The 15467-nt window shown below is 40.3% G+C and overlaps 1 protein-coding gene across 2 annotated transcripts in view; it reads right to left on the bottom strand.

Moving 5' to 3' along the window:
• The window catches only part of LOC140738741 (uncharacterized), a 113388-nt gene that overhangs the window by 77343 nt on the left and 20578 nt on the right, over nt 1-15467 (bottom strand). For both annotated transcript variants that reach the window (XM_073066482.1, XM_073066483.1), the window contains exons 2-5: nt 14585-14733; nt 9667-9762; nt 7054-7126; nt 4337-4428 (exon numbers count right to left, since the gene is read on the bottom strand). In XM_073066482.1, coding sequence (XP_072922583.1) covers nt 4337-4428; nt 7054-7126; nt 9667-9762; nt 14585-14733 — 410 coding nt within the window. The remainder of the gene's footprint in view (nt 1-4336; nt 4429-7053; nt 7127-9666; nt 9763-14584; nt 14734-15467) is intronic.

The raw sequence follows: 15467 nt of genomic DNA on the forward strand, positions 1-15467 counted from the left end.
ACTTTGTCAAATGTATTCAGGAAAGATTCCTTAATCAGTACAAAGAAGTCCCAATAACAGAGTGTGGAATACTCGATCACCTATTAGGGAATGAGACAAGGTAGGTGACAGAAGTTTGTGTAGAGGAATATTTTGTAGTGGTAATCATAATGTCATTAGTTTCAAAGTAAATATTGGGAAAGTATAGGTCTGGTCCAAAGGTTGAGATTCTAAATTGGAGAAAGGCCAATTTTGATGTTATCAGAAAGGATGTGACAAGTGTAGATTGAGACAAGCTGTTTTCTGGCAAAGGCTTGGTAAGTGGGAGGCTTTCAAAAGTGAAAATTTTGGAGTACAAAGTTTATATGTGCCTGTCAGAATAAAAGGTAAAGATAACCGGTTTAGAGAACCTTGGTTTCCAAGAGATATTGAGACCATGGTTTTAAAAAAAAAGGAGGTGCATAGCATCGGTTATGCAGGTAGGAAAAAAAATGAAATGCAAGGGAACACTTTAAAAAAAAATCAGGAGGACTGAAAGAAGGCATGAGCTTGCCCTAGCAGACAATGTGAAGGAGAATCCTAAGAGATGCTGCAGATGTTAACAGCAAAAGGATTGCAAAAGACAAAACTAGTCCTCTGGAAGATCCGAATGGTAATCTTTGCATGGAGCCAAAATAAATGGGAGAGATCTTAAATGCATTTTTTACAGAAGAAGAGGTGTTTGCTGTCTTGAAACAAATTAAGATGGATAAATCCCCAGGGCCTGTGGGAGGCAAGTGAAGAAATTGCAGGGGCAGCAGCAGAGATATTTAAATCATCCCTAGTGACCAGCAAAGTACTAGAGGATTGGAAGGTAGCTAATGTTGTTCTGCTGTTTAAGAAAGTCTCTAAGAATAAAACAGAAAATTGGAGGCTGGTGAGGCTGATATCAGCACTGGGAACGTTATTGGACGGTATTCTGAGGGACCGTATAAATGAGTATTTGGATAGACAGTGACTGATTAGGGATAGTCAGCATGGCTTTGTGTGTGGTAGGTCATGTCTAACCGACCTTATAGTTTTTCGACGAAGTTACCAAGAAAGTGGTTGCAGGCAAGGCAGTGGATGTTGTCTACATGGACATTAGCAGGACATTTGTTCAGGTGCCACTTGGGAGGTTGGTCAGGAAGGTTCAGTCGCTCAGTATTCAGGATGAGGTAGTAAATTGGATTAGACATTGATTTTATGGGAGAAGCTAGAGAGTGGTAGTAGATGGCTGCCTCTCTGACATGAGGCCTGTGACTGATGCTGGGTCTATTTTGTTTGTCATCTATTTCAACAATCTGGATGATAATGTGGTAAACCGGATCAGCAGATACACAAAGGACACCAGGTTTAGGGGTGTAGTGGACAGCAAAGAGCTTACAGTGGGATTTAAACCATCTGGAAAAATGGGCCGAAAAATGACAGATGAAATCTAATGCAGACAAGTGCTAACAGCTGCACGTCAGCAGGACCAACCAGCGTAGGTCTTACACAGTGAACAGTAGGAAACTGAGGAGTGCGGTAGAAGTAAGGGATCTGGGAATATAGGTCCATAATTCATTGAAGGTAGCAGCACAGGTAGATAGGGTCATAAAGCAAGCTTTTGGTACATTGGCCTTCATAAATCAAAGTACTGAGTACAGGAGACGAGATGCTATTTTAAAGATGTATAAGACATTGGTGAGGCCTAATTTTGGAGTAACGTATGTAATTTTTTTCCCACTGAGGTTAGTTGGGACAACAATTAGCGGTCATAGGTTAAGGTAAAAGGTGAACAATTTCAGGGGAACATGAGGGGAAACTTCTTCACTTAGAGGGTCGTGAGAGTGTGGAATGAGCAACCAACACAGGTGCACCATGTTCGATGGGACTAGGCAGTTCACATATTTTGGCACGGACTAGATGGGCCTATTTCTGTGCTGCACTTCTCAATGAATCTGTGATGCTATTACATCAATCTGTCTAAGTCCTTCTGCAGACAACCTGCTTCTTCAACACTACCTGCCGTCCACCTATCTTCACATTGTCCACAAACTTGGACACAAAGCCATCAACACCATCATCCAAATCACTGACATACAACGTGAAAAGAAGCAATCTGAACACCAATCACCACTGACTCAGCCTGCAAGTTAACCTTTAGGGAATCCTGCACAAGAACTCCCAAGTCCCTTTGCACCTATGATTTTTGAATTTTATCCCCATTTAGAAAATAGTCCACACCATTACTCTTTCTAATAAAGTGCACAACAATACAGTTCCCAACACTATATTCTATCTGCCACTTCTTTGTTCATTGACCTAAGTCCTTCTGCAGACTCCCTCTTTCTTCAACACCACCTTTCTCTCCACCTATGTTATCATCATCCTCAAACTTGGCCATAAAGCCATCAATTCCACCATACAGTAAAATGGTGAAAATAAGCAGTCCCAACGCTGACCACTACGGAAAACCACTAGCCTCCAGCAGCCAATCAGAAAAAGGTCTCCTTTATTCCCACTCTTTGCCTGCTGCCAGTCAGCCAATCTTCTATCCATGGTAGTATCTTTCCTGTAATACAATGGGCTCTTATCTTGTTAAGCAGCCTCACATGTGGCACCTTATCAAAGGCCTTCTGAAAATCCAAATAAACAATATCCACTGACTCTCCTTTGTCTGTCCTGCCTGTTATTTCCTTAAAGAAGTCCAACAAATTTGTCAGGCAAGGTTTCCCCTTTAGAAATCCATGCTGACTTTGACTCAGTTTAACTGGCCCATAATTTCTTACTTCTGCCTTCTTAAAGAGTGGAGTGACATTTGCAATTTTCCATTCCTCAGGAATCATTCCAGAATCTAGTGATTCTTGAAAGATAATTACTAATGCCTCCACAATCTTTTCAGCCACCTCTTTCAGAACCCTGGGGTGTAGTCCATCTGGTCCAGGTGACTTCAGATCTTTCAGCTTCCCAAGCACCTTCTCTTTAGTAATCATAATGGCACTCACTTCTACCACCTGACACTCTAGCATTTCTAGCATACTGCTGGTGTCTTCCACAATGAGACTGACACAAAATACGTATTAAGTTTGTTAGACCCCCATTCCTACTTCACTAGTGTTATTTTCCAGCGGTCCATTATCAGCTGTCATCTCCCTTTCACTCTTTATATATCTGAAATAATGGTTTGTATCCTCTTGTGTATTACTGGCCAGCTTATCTTCGTATTTCAATTTTTCTCTATATATGTTTTTTCTAGTTGTCTTCTATTGGTTCTTAAAAGCTTCCCTTTAACTTTTGCTATATTATTTCCCCTCAATTTTTATTAATGCGCCATAGGAAGCATGCTATTTGAAATGCATCATACCGTGGCAACTACTCAGCATTTGATTGCAAGAAACTGCAGGGATCTTTCAGCACATCATAGAAGCCAACTTCCTCTTTATGGCCTCTATCTATACTTCTCCTTGCCTCAGTACAGCAGACAGCATAAACAAAGACACTTTCCACTTGGACACTTCCTTTGCTCCCCTCTTCCATTAGGAAGAAGATAAAAAAGCCTGAAAGTACATACCACGAGGTTCAAGGTCGGCTTCTAACCTGCTGTTATAAGACAATTCAATGGTTCACTGATTTGATAAAATGGACTCTTAACCTCACAACCTAAGTTGTTAGGACCTTGCGCCTTACGGTCTAATTGCATTGCACTCTGCAGTGTTACAATTTATTCTGTATTCTGTTATTGTTTTACCTTGTAATCGGTATCATTGTGTAATGATTTGAACAGAATGCAAGACAAGCTTTCCACTGCATTTCAGTCTGTGCAACAATAATAAACCAATTCCAATTTAGAAGCTTTGAAATTACAAAAAAATTACAAAGCAACAAAAAGAAAATGACTCTGATGTAATGGGTGTGATTAGAGGGACAAATCTATTTGTGGTAAATTTAGAACTCCTGTTCAGTGGCTAGCGCAGTGTGTTAACCAATGCACAGTATTAACACTAGCTTTGCCAGAGATATCCTTATGAAAAAGAACATATTGAAGATGTAAGGGACAGCACAATACAATCAATAAATGAAACACACCCTGTTCCAAGATTAGTTTGCTGAAATACTTAGAAGTTCAAAGAGATGCGTTTTCTGAAATTCCCAGCAGGTAAAGGATACCAAATGTCTAAAATACTGTGGCAGGAATAGAGTTGTGTACAGGAAATAATAGTGTCTTTGTTATGATAGACAATACAGAAAGCTCCAAGAACCAGTTTCACAGAAAGAAGTGGCTGCACTAAAAATAACTTAAAATTAAAGAGATCATCTGATTAACATACAAGCACAATGCTTTCTGTTACTTTACCTTAATTACTTTAAATATAAGAATATAGCCTTGCTTCCCATGCCACCATGGTGTAGGATGAAGGAAGTCAGAAAATTTACAAAGATACACTCCTGTAAAGCAATAAGAAATACTGAAGTTAATTAGTCTCCACAGCAACAATCATTCACAACTTAAACCCTCTAAAGCCAAAGCCTTATTCCAAAGGCTTTGAACTTACACCACAAGTCCAAGCATCAAGAGTACGAGTAGATTGGAGATTAGACTGTTCCCTTTTCTTTAAGGTAGCAGGCACACGGAATGCAATCATTAGCACAATCAGTGTCTACTTCTGAGCGGAAGTCGACGCAAAGCAGTTGTGACATCATTAGTTAGGGATGCAGGAAGTAAAATTAAAACTTGTTCCAAATCCAATCCAAACTCAGCACGACAAAAACCAAATAGAATGTACAGCACCCAGTTATTGCTATAAACATAACAAACTCAAACATTTTGCGCACATATCCAGCAAACCATTACCCAAGTCTAAAACATATCACAGTTTAAGGAATACAGTGACAAAGCAACTTTGAAAATAAAAGCCCATATCTAACATGTTGCAAGTGTATATTTTCTACAGTAGTGTTTTTACCTTTCACACTACACTTCAACCTAAGCAAAAAACTGCTACTTGAATTGATTATACTGGAAAATTTCCAACAAAATCAAATTTCCAAAATTTGTTGAAAATTTCTAACAAATTTCCAATTTTCTTTTCCTTCATATATACTGTATCGTTTATTAATCACTTAGTTCTAGTAATATCTATAAAGAGTAATCATTTAATTGCATACGGTGTACTGTCTGTTATCTGGCAGGGTGGGGACATCACACACAGCATTCACACAAGCTGATTATCCAGTTTGGCGACAGCCGAAGGCTGCTCCCCCTAGAGGGAAGCGAGCTGAGCGAGCCTAAGGCGTGCTGGGGGCTACAATTAATAACGATACAGTATATACGAAGAAAAATAAAGAAAAGGCGCCAAACTTATCAAAGTCCAAACCACTTCGTGCACAACCGCTGGAGCTCAATTAATGAAGTCTTCTGGCCACCATTCGATCCCCTCCGTCCTCCTCGACTCGTAGCTCAGGACCACCCGAAGTGATCAACCAAGCACCCCTGGCACGTCTGTCTTCGTCTCCTCTCCTCGCTGAAAACCTTGGCCTCAGATCCCCGCTCGGGGTCCGCTCCGTCACTCAGCTTACAGCATCTCATCCTCTCTCCCTCACCCCCTCGCGCCGACTCCCCGAAAACCCGCCAACAATAGCTTACGGACCCACAAGAAGGAATAACCTCCATCCCAATTGGTTAACAAACGAATACAATTCTCGTTATCAGTAAATTTTAACCCAAACAAGCTGCGAGAGAAAGCACTTATCATAACAAAGAAGCATTCCTACTTTTAACAAAACAAAGAAGCCATTTTGATTAACATATGCAGTAACATAAAGAAAGAAGAAACCCCCTCACAAAGAAGAACCCTCTTACACAAGGTTAAAATATTCTTTGAAGTTTTGGATCTGAAATGGATTGGCATATTGCCACATATTCAAATTTATTTGTACATCAAAGCATACAGTGAAATACGCCAGTCGCATGAAAAACCAACACACCTGAGGGTATGCTGAGGGCAGCCTACTAGTGTTGCCACACATTCTGGCGCCAACGTAGCATGCCCACAATTCTTGGTAGAACAACACAGAACATAACAAGCAACGAGACAACAGCAGCAAAACAAAAACACAAGAGATTCTTCAGATGCTGGAAATCAAGAGCAACACACGCAAATCACTGGAGGAACTCAGCAGATCAGGAAATGAATAAGCATTCAGCGTTTCAGGCCGAGACCCTTCATCAGGTCTGGAAAGGAATGGGTAAGAAGCTAGAATGGCAAAACCAGCCCCATTCTTCCCTCCTACTCAGGCACACACACAGTCCTTGAAACCCAAGAAAGGGCCTCCAGCAGTTTCAGGCCTGCAGACACCAAGCTTCAACCTCCCCAGAGAACTTGCAGAGACTCGCGAACTCAGCTCCAACAAATGGGCCTCGATAACAAGTGCCTTTCCCTCCAACCAGTTGGAGTTTATAAAAGTCTAGGCCCTGTCAGTGTGTCAGCCCACTTCCTCCAGTGCAACAGACAGAAAGCAAGGAGGAGCAGTAGAAAATGTCCTGGTGCTGCTGCTTTGGGTCGCTTACGTTTACTTTGAATGTGCTATGTGAACAGTACTTAATGCCACTTTAGGGACACTCTTCTTGAACCCCATTACAGACTGTACCCACACACTTCCAAATCAAAAGAGCACTCCCACCCAGCAAGCACATCCCACCTTGGAAGTCAACTACAAACTGGTGCACTAGATTCTTCTAAAGTATAAAACTGTCAAAAATTAACTTAAAGAGAGTCAATGCAGAAAGAAAACTGATGCAGTTCAATGTATAGAAACAATAGTGAATTTGCAGAAGTAATAATAAAATTTACAACTCTTTGTTCAAATCCTACACTTAGAGGAGTCTTTGAAAAAATAATCTTTAGCACAAAACCATATGCTTATGAATAATATGCCTTTACTTGTTCAACACCTTTACATTTCTCAATCAAAAGAAAGTCTTCTCTTTCCCAACAGAGACTTCACTTCCTGTAATAGATGGTCTCATTCATTCACACTCATTCATTACTAATTGCATAAAAATAAATATACCCTTCATTGGATCTCCAAGTGTCGTCATGTCACTACGCCCAGTCTCCAATCCGTTTTGACAAACTGCTTTTGCCTACAATAAAACAGGAATAAAAACAGTTACTTTCCCCAAGCAGTAAGGCTGATCAACATCTCCACCCATTAACCCACTCTTGCACACCACTCACCACCACTATATCATTTCCTGTCAGAGTCACCCTATATACAGACACATCTGTGCCTAGCATCACTTTATATAATCAATCTATATGTATAAGCTATCTTATGTATTTATAAAGTAGAGAAAATCTGCAGATGCTGGAAATCCAAGTAACACACACAAAATGCTAGGGGAACTCAGCAGGCCAGGTAGCAACTATGGACGAGACCCTTCAGCAGGACTGGAAAAAAGATGAGGAGTAAGAAATGGGGGAGGGGGGAAGATACACAAGGTAATAGGTGAAACGGGGGGGCGAGGTAAAGGACTGGGATGTTGATTGGTGACAGAGATACAGGGCTGGAGAAGGGGAAGTCTGATACAAGAGGGCAGAAGACCATGGAAGAAGGAAAAGCAGGGAGCTGCACCAGAGCAAGGTGATGGGCAGATAAGGAGATAAGGTGAGAGAGGGAAATGGGAATGGGGAATGGTGAAGGAAAGGGGGTGGTGGGGAATTGACGTTAGTTCGAGAAATCATATGGAATACAAGGTGTTGCTCCTTCAACCTGAACGTGGCCTTATCACAACAGTAGAGGAGGGCATGGACTGATATGTTGGAATGGGAATGGGAAGTGGAATTAAAATGGATAGCAACTGAGAGATCCCACTGTTTCTGGCCAATGAAGCGTAGGTGCTCAGCCAAGCAGCCTCCCAATCTGCACTGGGTCTCCCTGAGATAGAGGAGGCCACATTGGGAGCACCAGATACAGTAGATGACCCCAAAAGACTCACAGGTGAACTGTCACCTCACCTGGAAGGACTGTCTGGGGCCCTGAATGGTAGTGAGAGAGGAGGTGTAGGGGCAGGTGTAGCACTTGTTCCACTTGCAAGGATAAGTGTCAGGAGGGAGATCAGTGGGGAGAGGCAATTGGACAAGAGAGTCGTGTAGGAAGCAATCCCTGCAGAAAGCAAAAAGTGAGGGGGATGGAAGGATGTGCTTGGTGGTGGGATCCCGTTGGAGATGGCTAAATTTATGGAGAATTATGTGCTAGATAGGGAGACTGGTGGGGTGGTAGGTGATGACAAGAGGTACCCTATCCTTGGCGGGGTGGCAGGAGGATGGGGTGAGGGCAGATGTGCACAAAATGTAAGAGGTGCAGTTGATGGTGGAGGAAGGAAAGCCTCTTTCTTTGAAGGAGGAGGACACCTTCTTCGCTCTGGAATGAAAAGCCTCATGCTGAGAGCAGATGCAGCAGAGGAGGAATTGTGAGAAGAGAATAGCGTTTTTACAAGTAACAAGGTGGGAAGAAGTATAATCCAGGTAGCTGGATTATAGAGTCAGTGGCTTTATAACAGACATCAGTAGATAAACTGTGTCCAGAGATTACAAGTAATAGGGTGGGAAGAGATATAGTCCAAATAGCTGTAAGAGTTAGTTACAAGTTTATACAGTATTTGTGTTTTTGTTATTATTGTTTTCTTTATATTAGTGTTTTTTAATGCTGCATTGGATTGGGAGTAACAATTAATTCATTCCCCTTTACACTTGCATACTGGAAATTACATTAAACAATCTTGAATTTTGAAAGTGACATCAAACAGGGAAACTAAAATCAACAACATCCTGGGACAATTAAACTAGTACACAACTATTCTCTCTTGCATCACACAGCTTTCTTTTTCTAAGGCCTCAGGCCTTATTCTTAATTACTGCCTGTATAAACATGGATCTTGGCTCAAATCAGAAGGGCTCCAACGTGTACTGGGTTTGGTAGGCATTCTGATAAAATGTTGGCAATTCGAATAAGATCAAGGTGTCCAGTGTTTACTGGTCAAGATGACTTGCTTATATTCACCGTGTGTGCCCTCCATTCTATTTTGAGCTCTAATAGATCAATAGCTCCTTTGAACCCGTCTAATGTATGTTGACCTGGCCATTTACAGATCATTTTTTAATTTTACACTTGAACAACCGTCTACAAGGATGTGTTAAACATTTTTTTTAAAGGAAAGAATAAATAAACTGCTTAACTTCTGCTTTCACTGCTTATGAAGCTAACTGAACATACGGTGCACAGTTCTGTCACAACTAGCCATTCTGCTCTTATATTTTCACATGCCAATGGGCTTGCATTATTAAGCAGTCTTCAGTATAATCATAAATTCTCAGTTTCAAGCTCAAGGTTATTGTCATTCAACCGGATACATGTATGCCACCAAACGAAACATCGTTCCTCTGGACCAAGGTGCACAACAGCAGGTATAACTCACACACAACACATAAGGTAATAATAACACAAATACATTAACATATAATAAGGAGTATTCACAAGTCAAAAAGCAAATGGCATAAATTACTGGCACTTCATATGGCTGGTGGCAGAGAGTTTGGTATTCTCACAACCTAGGGGAAGAAGCTGTTTCCCATCCCTAGTCCGTTCCCTTCAATCCTGCCAAACTTATGATTTTGGATTTACCTGATCTTCCGTGTCAAACAGTAAAAAAGCAAAGGATTCAGCAAGCTCCTCCTCGGTATATCCCTTATGCTTCATTTCCAGCAGCCAATCATTGCGCTATATAATTAATAAATAAAGCATCATCATCAGTTCTCGGTTACCAGAAAACAATTTAGCCCAAAATAACATTAAACAACTCATTATTTATTCAATTTTGCAATCAGGGTAAGACCAGTACTTAATGTCCATCCTCAAATGCTGTTGAAAAGATGGAACCATAGCCGTTCTGGTGAAGGTTCTCACACAGTGCTGTTGGGAATCATGTCCAGGATTTAGACCCAGTGATGAAGAATGGTAATATTTCCAGGACAGGAAATTTACAATTTACTTAACTGACATGGATGAAAGAATGGAAATAATGGTTGCTGCATTGGCTGATGAAATGAAGAGTGGGAGGAAAGTGAGCTGTGAAGAGGATTTAGAGGGCATAAAGCTGAGAAAGGGAGTGGGTAAAGAGCTCGCATACAGGGCAATCTAAAGCCAGGATGCTTCAATTTAGAAGTAAGTGATCACCCATTAAAAAGGATATGAACCAAAATTCTTTCTCTCAAGAGGGCTCAGTGTCTTTGGGGTTCTCTTCCCTAAAAAGCAGAGCAAGGAGAGCTCTGGAGTATTTTTTAAGGCGGAAGTGGGTAGATATTTGATTAACAATTACTAATCAAAGCGATGTTAACTGAGCATGAGATAATAATCAAATCACCCAAGTGACACAACAGACTTCAGGAACCAAGTGACCTATTCCTGCTCCAAACTTGTATGTTTTATTGTATGAATACGTGCATGTATATACATATTCATGCAACTTGGAGGGGAACCATAATTGGTGATTTTCCGACCTCCTAAAGCATCTAGAGTTGCAGTCAGGCTCAAACAAACCCTACCATTTACTCCTCCCACCCATTTATAAAATACACAGAAATTACTTGTCTAGGATACTCCAACAGCACCTCCCAAACTCACAACTTCTATCATTTAGACGTGTGAACATTGCCTACCAGTCATTGGTGGGTGAGAGTGTGACAGAGATGGGAAAAGGGGTTTTTTTTTGCTGTTGTTGTCTGCCTTGCTTTGTTTTGCTGATGTTGCTGCTTGTGTTGCCCTGCCGAGAATCGTGGGCATGTTCTGTAGGTGCCGAAACATGTGGCAACACTTGTGGGATGCCCCAGCACATCCTTGGCTATGCTGGCAGTTAATGCAAATGTTGCATTTCACTGTATGTTTCAGTGTACAGATAAATACATCTAAACCCCAATCTGAATCTTTGCCAACATGGAAATATGGTGGTGTTTCTTCATTTCTGCTGGGTCTAAGTGGAACACCATTGTAGATGAACTTTCACCAGCAGTCCCCATGCATTTCTGCAAAGCTGTTTACAGGTCAGGAAACTAAAAGTTCAGGAAAAGTGGTCAGCTATATTCAAGCTTGTTATTCCTTTAGGTGCCTTGTGGTGCATTAGGCAACATTTTTGCCATTTCCATAGTATTATGACTGTTTTTTTTACAAGGCTGAATTGCTAGTTCAGTGCTCACCACAGCACAGATGGAAAGTGTGCAAGGAGCTGGCCGGATTCAAATTCGGGACCATTCTTCTTGAAGTCCAGTGCTGATGCCACTACACCATCGGCTGGCTATATTCGAGCTTAGTTCACTATTACTGGTATTTGCTATTGTTGTCACACGTACCAAGATACAGTGAACGTGCTTGTCTTACATACTCAGATCAAATCATTACACTGTGCATTGCGCTAGAATAAGGTAAAACAATAATAATGCAAAATGAAGTGTAAAAACTACCCAACGTGCAGTTCGGGTAAATGATAAAATTTAAGATCATGATGAGGTAAATTATGAGGCCAAAAGTCCATCTTATCATTCAAGAATCCATTTAAGATTCTGATAAAAGCTATCTTGGGCCTGTTGGTCGGTGCTTCAGGCTTTTGTATTTCTGTCTGACACTAAAGGGGAGAAGAAAGAACATCTGGGGTGGTGGGGTATTTAATTATGCTGGTCACTTTAGTGAGGCAGCAAGAAGTGTAAACCAGGTCCACAGAGGGGAGGCTGGTTGCTGTGACATGCTGAGCTGTGTCCACAATTCTCTGCAGTTTCCTGCCATACCAGGCCATTTTACATCCAAACTGACTGCTTTCTATGGTACAATGATAAAAATAGGTTAAAATTCAACAGGGAATTGCAGAATTTCTTTAGCTTCCTGAAATAGAGGCACTGGTACGTGTTATTGGCCATGACGAACATGGTTGGACCAAGATGGACTACAGATGATGTATGCACCTCGGAACTTGAAGTTCTTTGGAAAGGAAGGGTGAATTTTCAATTAATGTTTCAATTACGGAAAGCCTGGCTTTAGTGAACTTCTAATGTGTTCAGTTTTTAAGTTGGATTCAAGAGGCCGCATGTTACACTGGCATGTCAAACATTTCCTTAGCACTGACTGCCTATTTGTGCATAGTTATGGCTCAAAGTAAATAGAACTGTGATATCAGAGCGATCTCACCATGTAATTTTACCCTCAAGTATCTATACAGGTTTATGCACGTACAGCACATAACCAATTCCCTACATGGAAATTAAAAGTTCTACTTATTTATTTTCAGATACCACGCAGAACAAGCCCTTCCACCCCTTCAATCCACGCTGCCCAGCAACCCTAGTCTAATCATGGGACAATTTACAATGACCAATTAATCTACTAACCGGCACATCCTTGAACTATGGGAAGAAACCCACACACAAAATGAAACGAAAGTAAAGCCACTTGAGACAGCAGAATCATTAACCTGATTCTACCATGTTGCTATTCAAGAGGCTTCCATCTCATTTTAATGTCTTTTGTTTATATGACCCTTGTTATCCATACATCACCTTTTGACCATTTGAAATAAATTCTGCAGCCATATGAAGCAACTTTTTTTCTTTCATTCAGCCTCCATGTCAAGTAAAATAATTGCAAACTCTACAACCGATTAAATAAATTTTATTTATCCCATTTTGGGATCTGGGCATTGTATTGCTAGCTCTTCAGCTTCTCGGGTGTAACACCTGTGTAGTGCTGGTCTTACCTTATGTGACTGGTTGCTGCACTACTTTATGAGAAAAATCTAATGAATTTAAAATCTACACTAAGTGCATGTGGGCCATCAGAAGCTCCAGGAATCAAAAGGAGGCAGTGAATACAAAACACACACTTCTGGAGGCAAGTTTTGCTTATAAAAATAGCAATATATACAAAATATTTGCAGGTGTAAGACCAATTCAAAATGCAAACATTGTTTTAGGTTCCAAATCTCAGTTATCAACAAAAACCAAATTTGTTTTTAGTTAGATTCAGTGAGATTCATTGGAATAACCTTTATAACTCCAATTTCACTAATTAGATCTAGTGTTATTGCCTATTTAAAGGTTTACAGACTAACATTTGCCTTTTTTTAAATCCCTTGTTAGTTGGGAAACTAACTGAATTCCAATTTTTAAGTATTATAGTTAACCTCAGTTTCACTTTCAGGTCTGTATATCTACAAATACAAATTCAATCCCTCCCCTCAAAAAATATTTATATACAGCTTAACTCCTTTCACAACAAATTCTCCAACATCACAACTTCTAAACAAAGTTAAGTCTTATTCAGTCAGTATCGAAGTTCTAATCAGTTCTACCAGAAAATCAAATTCAGATCCTTTGAATGAGAAATAAAATTATACATCCAAACACATTAAATCTTTGGCATCTTGAAGCATTCTGTTCCCTTGCTGGGTCTGCGATCTTGGGTGGCTCACTGTCTTGTTTCTTGATTTGTTGGCTGAAATGGTAGGTCATCCACAAGAAGTCAATCCACAACACATTAAACAAAGGGAACTTTGACCAAATGCCTTGGCCTTGGTATAATTTAACAGAACTAATTCCTGGTAACACGGTAAAGATCTTGGCCACTACTCTCTGCCAATATCATCCTCCTATAGCTGGTATTTGTTATAGCTGTAGCTTCAATAAATCTTTTATCGACACTGTCTCGCTTCCAGGGGTTTCAACCCAAGGATTTCCAAAAACTAGAGTAGAGATACAACTACCAACTTCACTTTTAACAGTTTATATCTTTATATCAAAGAAAAAGAAATCCCCTTTACACTAGTTTCTATAATTTACTGTGTTTCTGTCACTTGTCCCCGCCTGCATTCTCGCATAGTTATTTTTTTCTCAATGTTCTTTTTTTTTAATTCAGTAAACCTGGTTTTCATCCCTTGACAGGTGGAGCTTTCTAACATTACATCTTTGGGTTTAATTAACCTGGATTACCCAGGCACCTCCTCTCAGATTAATGGAAAGTATATTCCACGTGACACAATTCCACATTAATTGCCCCGGTGAATAAACGTTTTAGAATCTGGAGGGAATTGATAAGAATGCTGAGGGAATAAAATGTGTGCTTAATTACGTCTATATTCCTTTTTTGCACTACTTGCTCAATGTAACACGTAGTTTTTGTCTTCCACAGGGCTGTTGTTGCAAAGCAATAAATTTCATGACATATGTCAGTGATAATAAACCTGATTCAGATCTTAATGTGGGATTAGTCCAACTAAGTGGTCAATGTGGACTCACTGGGCATCGAGTCTGTTTCCATGACAGATATGTATGGATAGCAAACAGCTGAGGGTCACAGCCCGATGAGAGGTAGGATTAAAGTGAAGCTACCTCAGTCTGCTGGCTGTGAATCATTGGATAAACGTGGATCTTCAGCAGCTTCGAGGAAAGATGGTAGACTGTTGAAAATTAAGGTATCAACGAATTTGAGAACATGCAGGAAAGTAGACCAAGATAGAAAATGCATCAGTAGAGTAGACTCCTATAAAAATAGACTACAATACCTGATTTAGTAGCCTTGTATTATTCACTAAGGTCGCTTGGCTGTAATGAAAATAATCCCTTGATGTTTCATCTAAGTATCCCTGCTGCAAGATTGGTAGTACTTCCTGTGTGAATTGGCTGGAGGTGAGAGATATGGAGCAAAAAATACCTGCAAACAGAATAAAATACAATGTTATATTGCATTATACTTCGAAAACAACTATTCTTGCAGAAATACGCACAAAGATGCACATGGTTTCCAAATTACAGTACATGTTTCAATAATAAAATATTAGTATCCACGCAATGGAAAAAATGATTGCAAGGTAGTTTTGCTTTTTAAATTAACGTGACACTTGAATGCAGATAAGCATTTTATTGATAACAGAAAGGGTGCTGCATGCAGTTTTCAAGATCCATATGGTACTACAATTTAAACTTCTAGCATCTTGGCTGATTAGCCAAGAATTACTAACCCTGTGAGATAAATCCAGAGGCATTGACAATCTTGCAGTACCTCATGCTACAAACCACACTTCATCCATAACCACGGACTGTAAACTTCTCACACCAGACTACTCTTCAGTAACTGCAATAAAGTTATGGCTAACTCTACAGCAGAAATAAAGACCCTTCTCACCCTCTCAAGAGTTAAGTCCAAGGAACAAGGATCAAGGATCAACTTTATTCACTACTCTGACCAGCGACCAGTTGGACATCAGAAGCTTGACAGGACAAGATTTCAATCAGGTCGATTGACTAAGTAGAAAAAGGCAGCATCGGATGGCAGCATCATAAATTAAGCTCTGACCAGTGACCAACTGGTGTTTGAGATTGATTAGCAAGAACAAATTAAAGGAAGGCAAAAGCAAGTGCAGTGGCCGTCATTGGAGTGAACAGAGT

Source organism: Hemitrygon akajei, chromosome 14 (assembly GCF_048418815.1).
Source record: "Hemitrygon akajei chromosome 14, sHemAka1.3, whole genome shotgun sequence".
Taxonomy (NCBI): Eukaryota; Metazoa; Chordata; class Chondrichthyes; order Myliobatiformes; family Dasyatidae; genus Hemitrygon; species Hemitrygon akajei.